The sequence below is a fragment of the Equus przewalskii genome, chromosome 1, assembly GCF_037783145.1.
Source record: "Equus przewalskii isolate Varuska chromosome 1, EquPr2, whole genome shotgun sequence".
NCBI classification, from domain to species: domain Eukaryota; kingdom Metazoa; phylum Chordata; class Mammalia; order Perissodactyla; family Equidae; genus Equus; species Equus przewalskii.
Genome location: NC_091831.1, coordinates 160,722,985 through 160,743,082, shown reverse-complemented (window position 1 = coordinate 160,743,082; position 20,098 = coordinate 160,722,985). Strand labels below are relative to the sequence as shown.

Genomic DNA, 20,098 nt, shown 5'->3' with positions numbered 1-20,098 from the left:
AATCTCTGTGGGCCAGAATAGGTTAGAGAGGCTTTACAGAGGAGTTCTGCAACCCATGTTTCTAGGAAGTCTCCACACTGAGCCTCTGATATCAGGGATCTCAATGGATTGGGGTGTTTTATATCTTTTAACCAAAAACTAATTTCTAAAGTAAATATTTGGAATTTTTCAGACACTCCACTTCTAGAGTTAGCTCAGTCCCTGCCTTCCCATACCTGCCAACACACAGACACTTAGCTGAGGGTAGAGACCATCCTGGACACACCCTTTCCCAGGTCTTGACACTTTCCTTCTGTGATGCTGGTGGGATGGGGAGGGGAGCGCCCACCCCAAAGCCTTTCACAGGGCAGCCAGCTGGGATCCAAGGGGTGGTCTCCTTGGCAAGTGTGCCCTCTTTGGCAGCAGTGTTCAGCTCTGGAATAGACCCCTACCATCCAGGCAAGTGGTACTGTGGGGCCATGACACTTGTTTGAGGCATATTCTTTGTACTTGGTCAGTCCTGCTCGTGGACTTGAAAGCAGAGGACTGTGGGCTCCAGAAGCAGGTTGCCTAAGGCTGCACTGCTTTCTAACTGTGGCAGGTGTTGCCCAAGTTCCCCACCCCACCCCACTGTGAGATGGAGGTTGTGATCCTGCCTGCACAGGAGGTCGTGGTTGCAAAAATTCTTAGCACAGCATCAGGCACCTCCCGGCCCAGTCATATTGGGTGGTCACTGAGGGTGGTCACAGAGGGTAGTCATGAGGTCCTTGCTTGCTAGCTGGATCCAGAGCCAGGGGAGGTGGGGGAAGGGGAAGGGAGCGTGGGAATGCAGGAAGAGTTGCTGTTTCTGCCATCAGACAGGCTAATGGGGGTGGGAAGAGGGACCACATAAGTGCTGGCCACTGCTATTTCAGTGTCTCGTGCACACAGGCACAGCTTCCTTTTTCCTGCTGATGCTGCTAAAGTGTCTCAGACAGAGGCCACCCTCACCCTCCGACGAGAAATTGAGAACCCTGCGGCTGTTCAGTTTGTCCCCTAGGAGAGAAACCAGGCCACAGGCTGGAGTTTCTTGGGCAGCTAGACCCCACAGCTTCCTTTGCGTTCCCCAAACTCACCAAGGGTAGGTGACCCCTTGCACAAAGACCCTCTGGAGTAGTGTAGCCCCTGGATATCCCCTAAAGCCAGACCCTCCCAGGAGATAAGATAAAGAGATGAGGATCACCCCTGCCGGCAGCCCAGCTCCAGAAAGATAGGTCATACACAGTCCCCTCCACAGCAACCACCCCCCACCCTCATCCCCACCCCCACCTCCCCACCCCCACACTGCTAGCCCCAAGCCAAGGAGGAATTTAGAAACTCTGGTAACAAAAATGACAAGATCTTCCCCTCTCCGGATTCCTGCCATCAAAGGTTCAATCTGGCCTGTCCTCTGCCTCCTGGGGAGAACTCCAAGGAATTCTCTCCAACTTAGCAGCGTTCAGGCTTGTCCCCCAGAGACAGGAAAGTTTCAATGTCCTTGAGATATGTGTTCAAGTACTTTTCTACCTTCAAAAGCAGAAAAGTCTTGTTAAACATTCCTCCTTATTTCCTTTGGGGGAAATGGAAAATAGCTCCTTACTCACCCTGTAGGCCACCCCTTTCCTCCCAGATGTGAGGGCCATGTGGAACCCCCAACTCCCCACCCCCCCACCCCCCTCCCCCCGGCGGAGGTGCACAGTACACGGAGCCATACACTCGCCCTCCCTCACCAGACACTCCCGGCTGCTTTGAGTCTGTGTGCAAAGTTTCTGTTTTCTAGTTTGTTGAATGCTTTTTCCTTTTTTTGGAGCCCACTTCAACAGGCCCCTCAAATCATTTCTCAAAGTGTCTAGTAAAATAGGAACCAGGTCAGGAAGGCTTGGGGGATGCTGTCTTTCATTGAATGCTGATACCTCTTATTCCAGCACCCCTCCTACCATCATCCAGCCGCACCCCAATCCCTTAGCAGGTGCCAGGCAAGCCAGCTGTGTAAAATAGGCCCAGCGTTCTTTGGCAGTAGAGCCGAGTGTGGCCCAGTCTAGCCGTATTCTTGAGGGAAGCAGTAGACAGCTTGGGGATGGTCTGAATGTATTTATGTAAGGAGCTCTGCCTTCTGCTGTGTCATTTTGGCACACTGATGATGGGGCTGGCTCAAGCCACTGTGGAATAAGAGTTTTGAGGGAGAAGCCACCCTCTGTGAAGAGGTCACAGTATATAATGGAGGGCATGGGGTTGAGGGAGCTGGAGGACAGGGCACAGAGCGCAGCGGGGAGAGCTGGCGTGGCAAAGCCCCTGGCTGGCGTTTGCTGTGGGAGGAAGGAGATGAGGTCAAGACTGGTTGGTGGTGGGGCCCAATTCGGAATAGATTGGATGAGAAATGATGGTGGAAAGAGCCAGATTGGGGTGGAGAGGCAGAGAGCCTGCTGTAACTGGCTTTCCTGCAAGTTGCCAGAAGCCTGGTGCGGGGAGGAGACGGAGGGAGGGACAGCACTGCAGATCTGGATCACGCTTATGCAACTGCAGCTGCCACTCGGAGTTATTCTATGATTTAGGTCAAAGCTGATTAGTCACTGCTGAGTCAGCAGAATACGCTAGCCACCATGCAGTAAAAAAAGAAAGTATTTTACATTTTAATTAAATGAAAATCCTTCCTCCCTGCTCCAGAGCAAGCATATTAATGGGAAGACAGAGTTAGGAACCGGGACAGGAGGTGTTAAAACTTGGTTTGGGTGCCTTCTTTTGTGATTTACTTGAATGTCTCTCTTTTCTTTCTTTCTTCTTCTTCTTTTTTTTTTTTTTTTTTAAGTTATTTCATAAGTAAATGACTATATTCTCCACGTAAAAGATTCAAGTAATATATAAAGAGAGTCAACGCTTTCCCTTATCCTCACCCCTGTCCCCTGCCCAGGAGCCGTGGTGACAGTGGATAGGTGTCCTGACAGCTCTAAATACAGTGCATCTAGCGATGTACAGTGTCTGGGCATGTAGACATACGTATGGCTGGGTTATTTCCGCAGCTTGCTCTTTTGTCATTTAGCTGCATCTTGTGGCTGTTGCCTGAGTTTCTAGTTATAAACAAAGTGGTCGCCATGACCCAGGAGCGTCAGGTGTTCTGGGGTCCCCCAGTTGTGCTTCTTGCTTCCGAACTCTGGGTTTTCCTTCAGGATCTGTTTGTCCCCCCTCTCTTGGGGACCTGGCCACCTTTCACTCAGGCGGCTCCTGGCCTCCTTCCTCTCTTTAGGAGCTGGGCTCATTTCCAGCATCTGAAGTAGAATCTTTCCTTCTCATTGAAGTCTCCCTCTTGTCCCTGAATGCCTAGTACTAAAGAACCTCCTTCTCCTTTCTCGCCCTGAGGAGAGAGGAGTACCCTGCATGCATTTCTCAAGTAAAAAATACTTATTATCTGGTTGTCTATCTTTCTACTGAGATTCCTAAGAGGCTAGTTTTCCAAGGTTTCAGATTTCTCCCTCTTTCCTTCCTTGAGGGATTTGGAAGGGAAAGGACTTCACCGTATGTATGAGTACATAAGACTTTCAACCCTGAGCTGCTCTGCAGTTTCTTCACAGAAAACTTCAGGTGCCTGATGCAGGATGCGGTGAGAGAGAAACTCATGTGTGTTGTTTTTTTTTTTTTTTTTTTAAAGATTTTATTTTTTTCCTTTTTCTCCCCCAAAGCCCCCCAGTACATAGTTGTGCATTTTTTTTTTTTAGTTGTGGGTCCTTCTAGTTGTGGCATGTGGGACGCCGCCTCAGCATGGCTTGATGAGCAGTGCCATGTCCAAGCCCAGGATTCGAACCAACGAAAAAACACTGGGCCGCCTGCAGCAGAGCGCGCAAACTTAACCACTCGGCCACGGGGTCAGCCCCTCATGTGTGTTGTTTTGCAAGTCTCTTGCAAATTAATCCCTTGACATCAGAGGGTTCAACAGTCTTTCCAGTTTCTAAGTCCCTTAACCGCAACTTATTTTCCTTTGAGGTTTCATATCCTCCAGGCCCAGACTTCTCATCCGCATTTAAACCTATTGCCTCAGATGCCAGGCAGTACTGCCTTCTTGCCCTTTCCGAGTCCCCAGAAAATTCTTTGGGTGTCCCGTCTGTCTTGTGTATATGAATCCAAACAAATAAAAACTGACCTAGATTTGATGCCCATATATCCAAGCCCCCTTTTTTCTCTGTACATCTCCTAACCAGCCAACTTTTAAGATCTAAATATATTGAAAATCTTTTGATTTCTACTCAGTGGTCAACTTGACTAACATCCCATTTTTCATTTTTGTGATTCATTAAGACTAAAATTATTCTGTAAGTGGATTTCCTAGGAAAAAAAGAAAGAAATTGCAAATGTATCCATTGATCACCATATTGAGCTCCTGTACTGAGTGGAGATAGGCATTATGTAGACAGAGTCTTGGAAGAGATTAAAGGCTAGTAAGAGATTGGCGTACAAACAAATAATTATAATACAATGTGATGACAAAAGTGTGTACAACACAGAGAAAGGTGCTTCAGGGTTGGGAGAGGAGTGTCAGGGAAGGCTCCCAAGTTGAGCTGAACCTTGAAAGGTAAGTAGGTGGACTCCAGGCGGGCATAAAAATAGAACAACTAGGTAGCAGGAAGGGCTCTGGCAAGACTTGGGGCCAAGAGAGAAATGCCTGTTGGAGAAAAACAAGTATTTTAGTGGGGGTGTAGCCTGGGAAAGTGACAGGAGATGAGGCTGAACAGGTGAGCAGGAGCCAGATCTTGAAAGATCCCATATATCATGCAGAAAAGAGCAGACTTCAAGCGACAGGGAACCGCTGAAGGGTTTTGAGCAGGGGAGTAACATGATTAGGTTCACATTTGAGTGAAGGAAAGACCATGACATTTGCAGCAGGGAGACGAGTTAGCAGGCTAAGCATTTGTCCAGGCCAGAGAGATGGAGGCCTGAAATAAAAACTAAGTTGCAACATGACAAAAACAAGAAAGATTCAGGAGTAGAATTGGCTGGACATGTTGATTGATTGACGACTAAGAGGGAGGAATCTAGTTTATCTACAAATCAAAATGAAGTATGTTTCAACTTAACTGTCTCCAGCATTTGTGATGAGCAGTTATAATGTGTTCTTTCTATTTCTGTCTTCCATGTCCTCTACAAAGCCCTGAGGAGCGCTGAGCAGGTCTTTGGTTGGAAGTCTTCCTCAGGGTAGTTACCCCAGGATGCTACTCGAAAGCCTACTCTACAGCAGTATAACTTAGAAAAGGTTGGGACTCTCAGGAAGCTTTATATAAAGAAGAATCTCAATACTTTGTTCATTCAACAAACATTTATCAAGTGCCCATCACGTGCTAGATACTGTTTTTGGCATAGGAGATACAACAGTGAACCAAAAAAAATTCCTCGTTCTCATTTGCTGCAGCAGCAGAAAATTAAGGCTTTTCTCTTAACAAGTATTTATTGAGTCCATTTGTGTCCTCTATAGGTACTGCAGGGGATACAGAATCATTCAATCATTATCAAATATTTGAATGTCTGTTCTGCTCCGGGCACTGTGTTAGGCATGAGGATACTTAGTTCTTGTACTAAGGAACCCACAGTCCAATGGGTGATTCTGACAAGTATACAGGGAATTTGAGTTCTAAGTGGTAAGTTCCCCAAGAGGACAGCATCCAGGGAGCTGGAAGTAAAAGAAATGGGAGCAGGGACTGGGGTTGAGGAAGATCTTGGAGAAAGTGACCTATAAGTTGAGTCTGAAAGACCAGTTGGAGATGGCCAGGCAGTGTCCAGCGTGGAGACGAGGGTGGAATGGGACAGGGCAGGGAGAATGTTCTAGCAAGGGGTATTAACATGTGCCAAGGTTTGGGGACAAGAAAGAACCTGGCCCTCCAGGGGAACTCTGGGTAGTTCAATATAGGCACAGCATGGACTAGGAGGTAGGAAAAGTAGATAGAAGTGGAGACCGGCTTGGAAGGGCCTTATGGGCCATGCTAGAGAGACTAGGCTTTACACAAAGAGCAATGGGAAGGCATTAAAGGGTTCAAACAGGCGATTGACATTATCATATTTATATTTTAGAAGAATCGTGGCTATAAGGGTAAAGGATGGATCAGGGAGGAGAATAAGATCAGAAGCAAAGAGACCTGTTACAATGTGGTTACAGGAACCGAGGTTAGCGAGGACAGTGATATGAGTCAGGGGTGGGGCAGTGGGAGTGGGGAGAAGTAGATGTATTTGGCATTTACAAGGTAGAATTGGCAGAACTTGGCGAGTAAGGGTGAGGGAGTGAAGGATGGCACGTTCTTGTTGGAACCACAGGTGAAATAAATCGAGGACAACTCTGGATCGTATTTTACTGTTGGTGTGGTTCAGACTGGGCTGAGTTGGCCCCTCTGTCTGCCACCTTCTCGTTCACTCTCCAGTACTTAAGATCTGTTGCTGGGACTTGAGGAAGACAGCCCTTGTGCTTTTGGCCTCCATGCCTATAATGGCAGAGTAAATGCCCGTTCTTTAGTGCTATTTCACCTCCTCCCTGCCCTATATGACCTCTGGAGTACTCCTTGTGCCTGTAACCCTGGGAATGAAGGTATCTCCATTATCCTCATCTTACGTTTCTGTAAGAGTTACTGTCTTGAGCTCTAAGAATAAGAACAACTATTAGTACAGTGCTTTATAATTAATATATCATAGTAAGCATTTGCAAATAGCACAGAGAATTTGAGAGTTTTATGGAGGTCTCCTTCCCCAGAGATCCATTGGTGTTGGGCACTTCTGTCCATTGGTCCAAATCCAGTCTGTTCACAGACCAGGCTCTTTGCCCCCAATGACTACCTGAGAAATCAAGGTCTTCTTTTTAGTTTCAATATACTGCAATTCCTGGTCCAGATCACCTCATCTTTCCTGGCTTCCCGTAGTGTCTCTTCTGGTCTCCCGCTTTTACTCTCGGACTGGGGCTGTGCTCTTCAAAGGATGTGTCTAAATAGCTTAAGTTCTGGAAATTGGGGAATGAGGAGCTTGTTCCTGGGAACGTGTCCGCTCTTGCTTGGGCAGATAATGAATGGGATAGAGGCTCCCTGAAACAGGGAGTTTTCTTCCACCAGTATGAAAGCAGCTTGCTGACTTTCTCGAACCAGCCTAGAAGTTTAAACTCTCCTCTGCCCCTTTGTTGCTAACTCTCAAGGACCACTTTGTCTTTCCCAGAGGAGCCAATGCCTCTGGTTTATGAAATCACCTGTTAATTGTGTCTAGTGAACTTTTTTTTTGAGGAAGATTAGCCCTGAGCTAACATCTACTGCCAATCCTCCTCTTTTTGCTGAGGAAGACTGGCCCTGAGCAAACATACATGCCCATCTTCCTCTACTTTATACATGGGACGCCTGCCACCGCATGGCTTGCCAAGCGGTACCGTGTCTGCACCCGGGATCCGAACCGGCGAACCCCGGGCCACCAAAGCAGAACGTGCGAACTTAACCGCTGCGCCACCAGGCTGGCCCCTGTCTGGTGAACTTTTAAGAGTTAATATGATATACCAAATTTATATCCTATACCCCAAAACAAAAAATCAGAAGACTCATGGGAGTGACGTCTAGTGGTACTGGGAGCTTTGGGGGAAGAAGAGAGAACAAGATTTGTTTTGAGGGGTTAGCAGTTTTGAACACTAGCTGCCCTTGGAATTGGGTTGTAACTGACCAGTCTTGAGAACTTTGCAGCCTGGATCCAAGTTTATAGACCTTGGTGATACTAAGGGCCCACAAGCCTTCCAGTCCAAGCACCAGGACCCACACCCTCTCCTCCAAGACTGAGTACAGTGGAGAGACAGGCTGGCCCTTCTGAGCTCTGTGCAGACCAGTAGAATCTGCCCCATCCCCCTTTCTCTGGGTCCGGAAGGCATCAGCCTTGAGAACTGGGGTACCAGTTAACAGGAATTTTCCAGGTCTGGGCTGGAAAAGTGATGAGTGGCATTAAAATTGGGCTCCTCAAGGTGGCATGGCAAACTACGTCTGTCTCTCCTGCTTCCTGGGTGTCTTCCTTTTTTCTCTTCTCCCCCACCCCAGCTCGGGAGCCATGCTCAGGAGCTAATGCAGAAGGGAGAACTACTCAGCTCTTAGAAAATGCTGAGCTGTGTGTTCGGGCTTCTTGGCTGAACTAAGTATTGGATGGTGATTCAGCACAAACTCCAGGTCCGGCAGCTGGAACAGAGGGTCAGGATAAGAAGGAAAGGGAAGAGAGAGCCAGGAAGGGAGGTGGGTGGGGGTGGGGCAGCATGGGCGGGAGCTTAGCTGGAAGCGTCGGGGAAAAGCTGTGATTCAGGACCTCCAGAAGCTCCATAGCGTCTCTGCGCCCCTCCTCCTCTGCTTGTTTGCCCTTGGAAGGGAGAGGCCCTTCAGAAGCCTCAGCACACCTCCTCTCCTTAGAGGGGGCTTCTGAGATTTCTGAAACGTTGTCAGTTCTTTGAGATGAAAAGGGCCGGAGAAGGGCAAAATGTTACTGCAGTGTGTAGGCAAGATCTATTTCAAAGCCTCATTGTGGGCCTTCCAGAAGCTGGGATCAAAGCTTAGTCTATAGAAGGCTCCTTTGATTTTTTTTCTTCCTGCTTCTGTTGCTTTGTTTTGATATTTTTGTCTTTCATCAGTCAAGTTATTTACACGTAATAATACCACTAACCTTTGTTCTAGGTAGGCAGACACAAGACTTTATAATGCCGCTCCTCACCCCATGTGAAAAGTGTCTCAGTCTTGGGCAAGTGGGGAAAGACTCTAGGAAGCAGACTCCATGCCTCCTTACTCCTACTCAATTTCCCCCCGGGCCTCTCGGAGACCTTTGAGGAGGAAGTACAGCTCAGACTGGCCTGCGTGGGCAGAACTGGAACCTTATCAGCGCCTCTGTTGTGTGCATTAGAACTCAAACAGGACTCCAGTGTTTTCTTGCCTATTTGGCAGCCGACACTGGTTACCTCCTAGATCTGGAAATGGCTGAGGTCAGGCAGGCCAAGCCAAGTAGCTTTTCCACAATTAGAAACACGTGCCCAGTCCCTTCCAAGAGCGAGGGGAGGCAGGCAAGGAGCCCCGTCCAGCCTATCACAGAGCCGAGAGTCGCCACACCGCCTCCCCACAGGCTGGGCACTCACCCACTGCTCTGGAGTGGGCACCCTGAGGGCTGGTCTGAGGGGCATCACCTTGCCCCTTTTGCTCCAGGTCCAGAGGGAGGGAGTCAGGGGGAGCTGGCCCGAGCGTGGCAGAAGGCAGAGAAGTGCGTGCCCCAGCAAAAGGTGAGACCAAGAAACCACGGCTTCTGGCAAGCCCATGACCAGGTGAAATTTACAGCTGTTTCAGAGGGCTGGGTAGCTCCATCCCGGAATGGTGCTTATTTTGAAGTTCTGGAGAGGCACAGGGTGTTCTGATTTCTACAAAGTGGCGTCACTCGCTTCCCCTTTCAGCAGCTGGGTGCTTAGGACATTCCACCTTTCTTTTTTCTGTCCTGGCCTTCTCTCTCTCTCTTCTCCGAGCTCCTTCTCTCTCTCATAATGATGTAAATCGTTCCTCCGCTTCCTTCCTCCCCTGTTGTTTCTCATGCTCACTCTTTCCCTTTCTTCTTCACCATCTGTCTTTATGGACTTTGGCAAGTCTGGGCATTTTTTCCCCTTTCTGCTGCCTGTTTTCTTTTGTCTGAAAAGAGAGGGAGAAGCCTGGTTCTGGAAATGCTAGAGGAAAACAGGCCTTTCCAAGCTGCCTCCAGCCCACTCCTGAGAGAGGTGTGAGCCGGCAAGATGAAGAAATCCAGATGGAGTTCCCTCCCAGAGTTCTAGGGAACATGTGATGGTGACATTGACCAGGGGGCCAGGGGAAGGGGACACAAGGCAGAGAAACAAGTCTGCCTGGGGAAATAACTTTCTAAAGCCCTTGGGGCAGTGGACATGACTCTCTTGGTTTCTGAGGAGTAGCCATCTTAGTCTTCCCTTTTATCCACATTGGCTTCTTACTTCCTGCTGCCCAGAAAGCAAGTGGGTTGGGGCCAAGCCAGTGTCTTCAGGTGACAGACTCAGAGCCCCAAGTGGCACTGTCAGCAGTGACCATGGGTGCCACCGACAGGAGCGAGGGAGAGAGAGAATGTGGGAATGGACGAAGGGAAAGAAGAGTGACGTGTATGTGACAAAAGAAAGGCTGGGAATGGCGGGGGCAGGGGACTGTTGTGTGGCACAAATTAGCTGAGGTCTTACTTTACTCACATATAAAATGAGGGTCTGGGTCTCGGGTCATTCCTGGCTCTGTTTGCCCATGAGGCTGGAGACGTATCTCTGGGTAGTAGGGTGCAGGCCTCAAACACCTCCCTCCAGTGCCAGGAGTTGTCCACAGGCAGAGCCCCAACTGGTTCATCCTTCTGAGCCCTCTTCTTACAACAGTCAATCCAGCTCCCTATCCACATGGGCCCGTTGTCACTTCCACCCCAGCATACCAGAACAGTGTGGTTCATGGAGCAGAAGCTGGCTTGGCAAAAGGAATGAGATTGGTATGGGGATCCATGCGGGAAAGTGTTCATCGGCCCTCTGATGAAGACACAAAACAACCCTTTGCCAGCCCACTCAACAGGAGGCCAGCGTCCTGTGTCCAGAAGGAAGAGGGCACCTGAAGACAGTCATCTGGTGGTCTCTGGGGGTAACCTGTGCTTTACAAGCTTTCTCGGGGGAAGGAGAAGCAGCCACAATTATGTGCCCTCCCCCCATCTCTGTCTGGCAACACAGGTTGTCCCATGACGTAAAATACCCTGATGGTTACTCCCTGGAGAAGCACAATGGCTCCTACACACCCTCCCCGATGTTTTCTGCATAGATTTATCCATCCATCTGTCCTCTATTCAGTAAGCGTTAGTCCCTACTGTGTGCCAGACAGTGTTACAGGATCTCAAGGTTACAGTGGCTAGCAGGGGGTTGCTTATGGCTGTGTGCGCACTGCTGGCTGCAGGAAGAACAGGAAGTTTCATTCTTCTCTGGGCCTGAGGAGTCGAGCAGCAGTGGCGGCAGCAGTACTACTCCTTGGCTTTCTCTAGGGCATTCCTTCCTAGTAACAATTTTAAAGGATTGGTATCATTTTCTTCACTTGTGGAAACCAAGGCATAGGGACGTGCTTGAACATCTGAACTCCTGGTTCAGTGCCTCAGCCTTATATTTACCAGCCCCACAACCCCCTACTCCACTGTTGGGCCTGTGACCCCACACTTCTGGACAGCTTGGTTTGAAGGACCCCAAAGCAGGTAATTTGTGGACAAGCGTCCTCCTGAGCAAAAGGTGAAACAGGTTAGAAATTGAGGCGAAGGGTCAGGGGTAGAGGAGGAAGCAACAAGGGAGAAGCTATGGAACAATGCAAGATACGGCCTGATGTGTGGTGTGGTGCCTCCAAAACCCTCCAAACCATCCCTTTTCTCGTCCACTCTGCTTTGCCTCCGATTGTCAGCATTATCCTGAGCTAATCAGGCCCTCTTTTTGACTTCTGTTTCTTAGTTTAGGAACAGTAAGAATAGCCACTTAACATTTTATATAGCAGGACACAGGTTACCGAGCATCTTCATGGGATTGAAATGGACCACATCTGCATTTTACAGAGAGGGGAGGGAGGCTCAGAAAGCTTGACTGGTTTGTCCGGTCTCCCTGAGCGTAAGTGACTGAGCTGGGAAGGGCACCATGGCCATCGGGTTCGTCAGCTTCTAAAGTTCCATGATTCTTAGAGTCAGCTCAGGCTACCAGGTCCCCCTGAGGGAACCATCTCTTCCTCTATCCCTCCAAGCTACTCAACCCCACCCCATTCTTATCCTTCACTCCTTACACAAGCTACTCTGAGCTCTACTTGCTTGCTCTACGCTTGAGAAAGACACCACAAACCCACATGGTCCTTCACTCACCAGGTGTCACTGGGTAGAGCTGAGGGGAGAATGACGAAGTCCCAGCCCTGGCTCTGTGATGTTTGCAGGGACTTAAAACCAGCCCCACAGTTCCCTAATCCATCCTTAAAACTTTCTAACTGAAGATTTATTTATTTGTTTCTGCTAATGATTCACTGATGGTCTGTTTCACAATGGACTAGAGAGATTAATTTTGAATTGCCTCTTTTACCTATAGTCTATAAATATATTAATTTAAGGTAAAATTTCCCCAGAAATGTTGTTCCTATTTTTCCCTTCCAAAATTTATAATCCTTTAACTTCACGTGAGTCAGGTTGGATTGACTCCTCCTGGGAAGGTCACAGAGGGAGCTCTGCCAAAGCACGCGTGGTGTTGTCCACTACAAGATAGCCCACGGTGTGGCCACTCCTTACCCGCCAACTAGAGGAAGGAACTCAGACTTGGGATTCTTGAGTTCGTCTCTTGGTTTTTCATCTTGACTCCTTTTATGGCCTTTGATTATAGCCTCTGGTCGGTAAAATTAGGACACCAAGAAAACCATGGGGTCAGAGAACGAAGGAATCATGTTCGTGAACATCCTGGCCCTCCACTTGCCTTGCAGGAAGTTTGTACCTCTCGGGCCTGTGTTTGCATGTGGTTCTGGGTTGCGTCTGTGAGCCTGAAGTTGTGTGGAATGTGGAGGAGAATGGGGAGAGCCTGGGGTTAGATGAAGGATGGGTATGGGGAGTGTCTTTTGCCCTGAATTTTTCTGAGAGGAAAAGCACAGCTGGAGTTATTATAGGGCGAGCCTGTTTACTCCTGTATTGAATTACTAAGGGGAGGAAGAAGAGGCAGTAACACTAGCTATAGGATCCTGGGAGTGTGGAAGAATTGGGATACTGTCATGTGGTGTGGAAACTTGCCAACTAGGTCAGCACATTGGTGGCCTCAGGTTCACTGCCCACTTCCAGCGACACCCCCCCACTTCCCTCCACATGGTGTACTGAAAGGCTGTGGGCAGGCACTCTTCTGGGGCCCTGGTGTGTGCTGCTTGGTTGTTCTTTCAAAGCTTTTCTCTTTAAGGATATGCCCCCTGCTTCCTGGTCTTTCTGTATGGTATCTGGCCCTGTATTAGTTTCCTGTTACTGTTGTAACAAATTACCACAAACTTAGTGACTTAAAACTACACAGATTTATTATCTTACAGTTCTAGAGGTTCGGAAATCCCAAACTCAAGGTATCGGCAAGGCTGTGCTCCTTCTGGAGACTCTGGGGAGAATTGTTTCCTTGCCTTTTCCAGCTTCTGGAGGCCCCCTACATTCTTTGTCCCGTAGCCTCTCTTCCATCTTCAAAACCAGCAGCATGTCATCTTCAAATCTCTCTCTCTGTTTCCATCATCACATCTCCTTTTCTAAGGCTGACCCTCCTGCCTCCCCCTTATAAAGACTCTTGAGATTACCTGGGGCCCTTTCAGGTAATCCATGATAACCTCCCCATCTCAAGATCCTTAACTTAATCACATTTGCAAAGTTCCTTTCCTCATGTAAGATAACATATTCACAAGATTAGGATGTTGACATCTTTGAGATGGCCTTTATTCTGCCTACCACGGCCCCCAGGAGCTCTCATGTCATTGTCAGAGGGAGGAAATGGAGGAGAGGCCTCTGTGACTCCCCAGGGATCAGAGGCTGAGGATCAGGGCTGGAATGGGGTTAGGGGCACCTTCTCTGCAAGGAGCAGGAGCTTGCCCAGCCCCTCCAGAGAGGACACATTCCAAGTCAGTGATAGGATCTGCATTGTTATCAATCTGACAAGGACTCTGCCTCTGTCCCCCAGTCCAGTCCTGCACCAGCAGGAAGCCTTGAGCCCACGTCTCCTACTTGGCAGTTGAGAGGCCCTGGGCTCTGGGCAGGGCCAAGATTACTGGGTTCTGAGTCCCCTCCTCCTGCCTGCCTCATATCAGCTTGACTGTTAAGCTTTCCAAATGGCAGGTTAAGTAACCAACCCCTGACTTCAGCATCTTTTTGAAGTCTCCTCTTCTTGATAGTCTTTCTACCTTTTTTTTTTTTTACCCAAGAAACAAAAGAGAAAGAGAGGAGAAAATGCCCAAGAAATACAGATAAGCCTGGGGTTCCAATGGGGGCCTATAGAGAAGCAGCAACCACCCAGCACAGCCAGATTACAATGAACAAGAATCAGTCTTTTTTTTTTTTTTTTTTTTTTGCGGAAGATTAGCCCTTAGCTAACATCTGCTGCCAATCCTCCTCTTTTTTTGCTGAGGAAGACTGGCCCTGAACTAACATCTGTGCCCATCTTCCTCTACTTTATATGTGGGACACCTGCCACAGCATGGCTTGACAAGCGGTGTGCAGGTCCACATCTAGTATCCGAACCAGCAAACCCCGGGCCACTGAAGTGGACCGTGCAAACTTAACCACTGTGCCACCAGGCCGGCCCCAAGAACCAGTCTTATGCCTTCTTATTTATTTTGTCCAGCTAGGCCAAAATTATAATTCTCCCTCTTGCTGGGGTCTCCCCGTCCTGTAGGATGCATCTCCCATTGCCCTCGGGTGAGTTCGGGCCTCCTTGGGGATACCCACTAGTTTCCGTGAAGGCTGTGCCATCACCACATTGTTTGGTGATCATCATTTAGCTCACCTGTCTCCCCACTTTACACTGTTAACTTCCTGAGGACAAGGACTTGTGTCTTATTTATAACTCCCCCACCTACCAGAGTGCCTAGCACATGTAGGCCCTTGTAGGTGATGGTTGGATGGATGGATGGATGAAAACCCTCACATTTCAAGCTGCAGTGGCCACTGGTCCCCATCTACATGTAGCTTCCCTGAGGTCGCTGTATCTCAAACATGCAGAATTCAGGGTCTTGCTGAGAAGAGAGAGGGGACATAGCTGCCAGCAGCAGTAAAGGGCACTGGGTAGCAGACGGGCAGAGGTAGGACGCCTGAGCTGGGCAGGGCTTCAGCAAGCACCTGGCAAGTGCTGCCTTTACTCAGCGACCTTTCCTCTCTGGATGAGGGCTCAGGTTTCAGCCTGCTGTGAGGGAAGCTGTCCTGTGGTAGCAGGAGACTGAAAGTGCCCTCTTTCCCCTCGGTCACATGCTGTGGTCACCCAACTGCATGCCGGATGAAGGGTCAGAAGAGGGGCCTGAAGCCATTGTTCCCAAGAGATTAGTGTCTCCGGCAGCCTGTATCTTCACCTCATTCTCGGGAATTCTCTTCTTATTTCTGAAAGATCCCTGTAAAGGTGAAAGGTTAAATATTAGTCAAGGGCTGGGTTCTTGTGAAGTTGTGGAGATAAGCTCAGAGAGGACAGAAAACACCCAGAGCAAGTTTATTTGACAAATTGTCCGTCCCTTCAAACATCAGGAGCCGACAATTTGAAGGAGTCCTTCTGGCTGCCTTGACAAAGTCCCTTCATAAGGAGATGACTTTTGTGTTTTCTATCCCAGCACGTGAGGAGGTGGCCACATTCCCCCTCCTGCTTGAAAGAGGAGAAATTTCTTTGGGTTTTCCTGCTCTGCCCTGTTTCTCTCCAGGCACTTTTTGTCACCTCCCTGCTCTGTCCTCTCCTCCCTTTGATGGAAGGTAATTTTCTTCTCTGAGATCAAGATCGATGGGTTCCTTATTCTGTAATTCTTGCCTATCCCTGAACCACATGGGTTTTGTGTCCTCATCTTCTTTCCTTTCATAAATCAGTCTCCTTTACCCTTGGGTCATTATCGCTTGCATCTGCCTGAATTCCTGGGGCCCAGGGGCCTAGCTTTGTACCTAGTATGCCTCAGGGCCCTGGGGAGCAGCCAGATCACAGCCCCAGTTGCTTAGAGTGATTTGCTTTGGATTGTCACCAGCATGTGATCCTGAAATCCTCATTGAATTGAGTAAGATAAACCAAGTGTGTATTTATCAGAACGTCTTGGTCCATCTGGAACATTCGAGTATTTACAAAATGTTCTCCCTGTTCAGGCACTAAAAATCCTTCCTCTGACAACATGTTTTGGTTCTCCTTATATGACACCATCTTGGATAACAGCTCCTCCACGAGGAATCACGAGTTGCTACTCTTGAAGTCAAGTTTCTTGTTCTTTTTGACTCTGTGAAACCAACTGGGGGTCGTGTCTCCTTTGGGTGAGCCCCCTGGGGAGCAGGGGAGGTTGGTGTGCTTTGTGGAATGCGTAGACTGATATGAGATTGGAGGGCTCCCGAACTGGGGCACTTTCTTTATTCAGATATTGAATATTTGTTGAGCACCTACTATTTACAGGCCCCAGTGATATGCCCTGGAGTGAAAAACATGGAAAAGTCACGTCACTGCCCTCCTAGGCTACAGGGAAACAGAGAAAAAGAAAGATAATTATAATATGAAGAAATAAGTGCCAAAATTAAGTATAAACAAAGTGGTCTGGGAGTAGAGAAGAGAGACAAACTTTGTTCCTTGTCTCTGAAACATGGTGGATATATCTTACCTGGCAGGCACACTGTGAGGAGTAAGTGAAATAATAAGGACTCGCAGAACAGGTGACATTTGAGCTGGATCTTGAAAGATGAGAAGGAGTTCACCAGGTAGACATGGCGCAGGGAGGAAGGTTACGGGGGATAATGGTGTCATGTCCGCCCCCTGCCGAAACGTTCTCAGAGTCCAATAAGGTTGGAAAGTGCTTGGAAAGGAAAAGCACAGTTTCAGGATAAGGTATTGATATCTTGATCAGCTGCTCAAGTGAAGTCAGAGGCCTGGTTAGAGGCTTAAGGAGAGAGAGAGTCTCGTGCTTTTGCGTGTATGACTTGTACCCTTGGAGGACTAAGGACTGTCCGGGCGACCATTTCAGGGGAAGGGGAAGCAAGAGGATTTTATTCTTTTTCCCTTTATTCTCAAGCACTTCATAACCACCAGGAAATTGAAAGTCCCATTGCTACAGCATACGGTTCCCATGGGTTGCTTAGGGAGGGTGATGGTAAAACAGTGGGCCCCTCCATCCTAGCCCTCAGCCTCTGAGCTCTCCTCTAGCCGTTGGAGGTTCCATGTTGTTGGGATCTCTGTGGGAGTCCTGTGACTCCTAGGAAAGGAGGCAGAGTTAAAAGCCCCCAAGCCACTGAAGAGGATACGGGGATGGTGGCCAATCGGCACATGAAAACATGCTCAACATCGTCAGTCACTAGGGAAATGCAAATTAAAACCACAGTGAGATACCACCACACACCTATTGGAATAGCCAGACTTTTGAAGCTGACAACATGAAATGCTGGCAAGGAACAGGAACTCGCACACATTGCTGGTGGGAATGCAAACTGATATAGCCACTGTGGAAAATAGCTTGGCAGTTTTTTATAAAGTTAAACATACATTTACCATATGACCCAGAATCCCATTCCCGGGCATTGATTTACTCAAGACAAATGAAAACCCCACTCAAAGACCTGTGTAATCCACTCAAAGACTTCTGTGTAAGTGTTTATAGCAGCTTTATTCCAGATAGCTGCAAACTGGGAGCAACCCAATGTCTGTGAGCTGGCAGATGGAAAAAGAAACTGATACATCCATGTAATGGAATACTACTTGACAATAAGTAGGGCTAACTATTGACATACACAGCAACATGAATGGATCTTCAAAACATCACATTAGGGACTGCCTGGTGGTGTAGTAATTAAGTTTGCATGCTGCACTTTAGTGGCCTAGAGTTCGCTGATTCGAATCGCAGGCGCAAACCTACACACCACTCATCGAGCCATGCTGTGGCAGCATCCCACAAACAAAATAGAGGAAGATTGGCACAGATGTTAGCTCAGAGCCAATCTTCCTCACAAAACAAAAATCATGTTAAGTGAAAGAAGCCAGACACAAAAGGCTACATATTGTATGATTTCATTGATGTGACATTCTGGAAAAGGTAAAACTCTAGGGACAGAAATCAAATGACAGGTTGCCAGAGGTAGGGGAAGGAGACTGGCCCCCCGAGCACAGTGCACAGGAGAACTTTGTCAGTGGTGGAAACGCTCTACATAGAGAGTAAGGTAGTGATTAAACAACTGAATACATTCGTCAAATCTCATCAAACTGTACACTTAGAAAAATGAATTTTACTGTGTGTAAATTATACCCCAATAAGCCTAAGTAACAAAAGATCCCCCTAAACTTCTGTTGCCCCAGAATCAAGCTCAGGAAGATGGCATCCAGAATCCCACCAGCTGCTCAGGGCAGCCCTCGAACATACAATGACTTGAAAACAAAGCCCACACTCACGCCCGGATCAGATGCTGATTTTTCTCCCAAAGCCTATGCCCACGCTTCCATGCCACTTCTGGTTTCCAGCCCTGGACAGGGCATGTTCTGACCAGGTTCTGATTTGTGGCACATAATCCCCATTTGTAACCCATTAACCTAGCCAAAGTTTCTGGATACCAGGCCTGAGCTGGCAGGATATTTGACTCGCCTGTTACAATCCGGTCATCGGGAGCAAGGAGCATTTCTGTTTCTTGCAGAAGGTGCCCTGCAGCCTCATTGTAGCCCCTGAGGATATGTTTGGGGGTCTGTCATTTCAGTGCTCCTCACATGGGTCAACTGTTCCAGTGTGCGGTGGGCCACCCGAGTTCAAGACGTTTTCACAGCTGGGAAGCTCCTGGCCCTGGCCCTGATCATCATCATGGGGGTTGTACAGATCTGCAAAGGTGAGTGTCATTGGAACAACAGGGCCCCACCCAATGTTCCGCCCCTTGCCTGTACTCACCCCTCACACTGCCTTAGGATGAGTGCACACCCTGACATTTCCCATTCTGGCCTTGAAGGACTTCCCTTCTTCACTTGCTTGACAAAGGGGAAGAGAAACTATTTTCCCCAGGAAGTAGGGCATGCCCCACCTAATTTGCAGATTTCAATCCTTCCATGCTGACCTCATGGCTCTAGCACATCTAGGTGAAGACCCCAGACTTCTGGATTCCTCTTGCCTCAGCCGCAGGCAAACTCCCTGCATCTTATGTTGTGTCTGATCCATATCTTAAAATGGGGGACAGAGGAGGAGATTTCATACGTTTCACAATTATTCATAATCTCTACAAGAGAGAGCTCTACGTTCCTGGGGCCCCTGCCAACATTCCCCGTTGGATTTGGTCCTTTCCAAGCCCGAGTCTGTATTTGGTTTCCTTGGGACCCGTAGCACTACTAGGCTCTGCCACGGACCCGAGCACTACTAGGCTCTGCCCAGTGTCACTGCCTCCTGGAGAAAGTCAGGTGACAAACCGAGAGACCTCTCACCCACCCACAGCCCAGAAGGCAGTGTGGAATGCCTGGACTTTTACTCCAGGAAACATAATTAAGTCTCTGCTATATAATGTGCCTGATTATTTTAGTCAGTTGGATTAAGTTCTTTAGAGGTCATACTGTTTTCAGGAATTTAGACTTAAGGTAATCACTGTGCTATCTTTTCAAAGATAGTGAGTTCCTCCTAATATGGTCCCAGTGCTTTCTCTTGATCACTTTAATGTCCTTGTTTCCTGTCCAAATGCTGGATTACAGAGGAACAAATCAAGTAGGGGCAGTTACTCTGCGTCTCATTACAACCTCAGTCAGCAGCTTTTCTTGAGGGCCCACTGTGTGTAGGACACTGTGCTCAGGGCTGGGAAATCAGTTTAAAAGCTCTTTGTTCACAGGCAGTCAACACTATGGAAAGAGAAGACCAAACACACACCTTAGAAAGAGACTGGAGGATATCAACAAAGAAAGCAAAACAAGCTTCAACTAATACAGCATTGTGGAAGCTTATGTTTGAGTGTTTGCTGTTTTTGATGCTTCCTTCATGAAAATGTACAAACTTAGATATCAGGGAAGGTGGTCAGGGGCCTGCCAGTGGCCCTAACCCTGTGTCTCCAAATCTCAGCAAGCCAGCTCGAACTTACCCTTCCCTGACCCTAACTCCCCCAGGCCTTCCCTTCCAAGTAACGTTGCCTTTTAAAGATTTTTTTTTTTTCCTTTTTCTCCCCAAAGCCCCCCGGTACATAGTTGTGTATTTTTAGTTGTGGGTCCTTCTAGTTGTGGCATGTGGGATGCTGCCTCAGCATGGCCTGACGAGCAGTGCCATGTCTGCACCTGGGATCCGAACCGGCAAAACCCTGGGCCACCAAAGTGGAGTGTGAGAACTTAACCACTCAGCCCCGGGGCCAGCCCCATGTTGCCTTTTAAATGAGGAACATTCAGAACTGTGCTTTGAATCTGAACCCCCATTTGGACTCAAGGTTTTCAGGTTTT

General features: G+C 48.3%; 1 protein-coding gene and 1 long non-coding RNA gene across 4 annotated transcripts in view; one reads left to right on the top strand and one right to left on the bottom strand.

The window, feature by feature from the left end:
* SLC7A8 (solute carrier family 7 member 8) overlaps nucleotides 1–20,098 on the top strand; it is a 50,997-nt gene that overhangs the window by 17,790 nt on the left and 13,109 nt on the right. For 2 of the 3 annotated variants that reach the window (XM_008528994.2, XM_070586880.1), the window contains exon 4: nucleotides 18,400–18,525. In XM_008528994.2, the coding sequence (XP_008527216.2) occupies nucleotides 18,400–18,525 (126 nt within the window). Of the gene's footprint in view, nucleotides 1–8,997; nucleotides 9,239–18,399; nucleotides 18,526–20,098 lie in introns of those variants that run through there. The other variant, XM_070586883.1, reaches the window with a different exon arrangement.
* On the bottom strand, nucleotides 14,022–18,517 carry LOC139077842 (uncharacterized). The gene is made up of 2 exons (XR_011530418.1): nucleotides 16,326–18,517; nucleotides 14,022–15,098 (listed from the first exon to the last, which is right to left on the bottom strand). It is a non-coding gene; the product is annotated as an uncharacterized lncRNA (long non-coding RNA).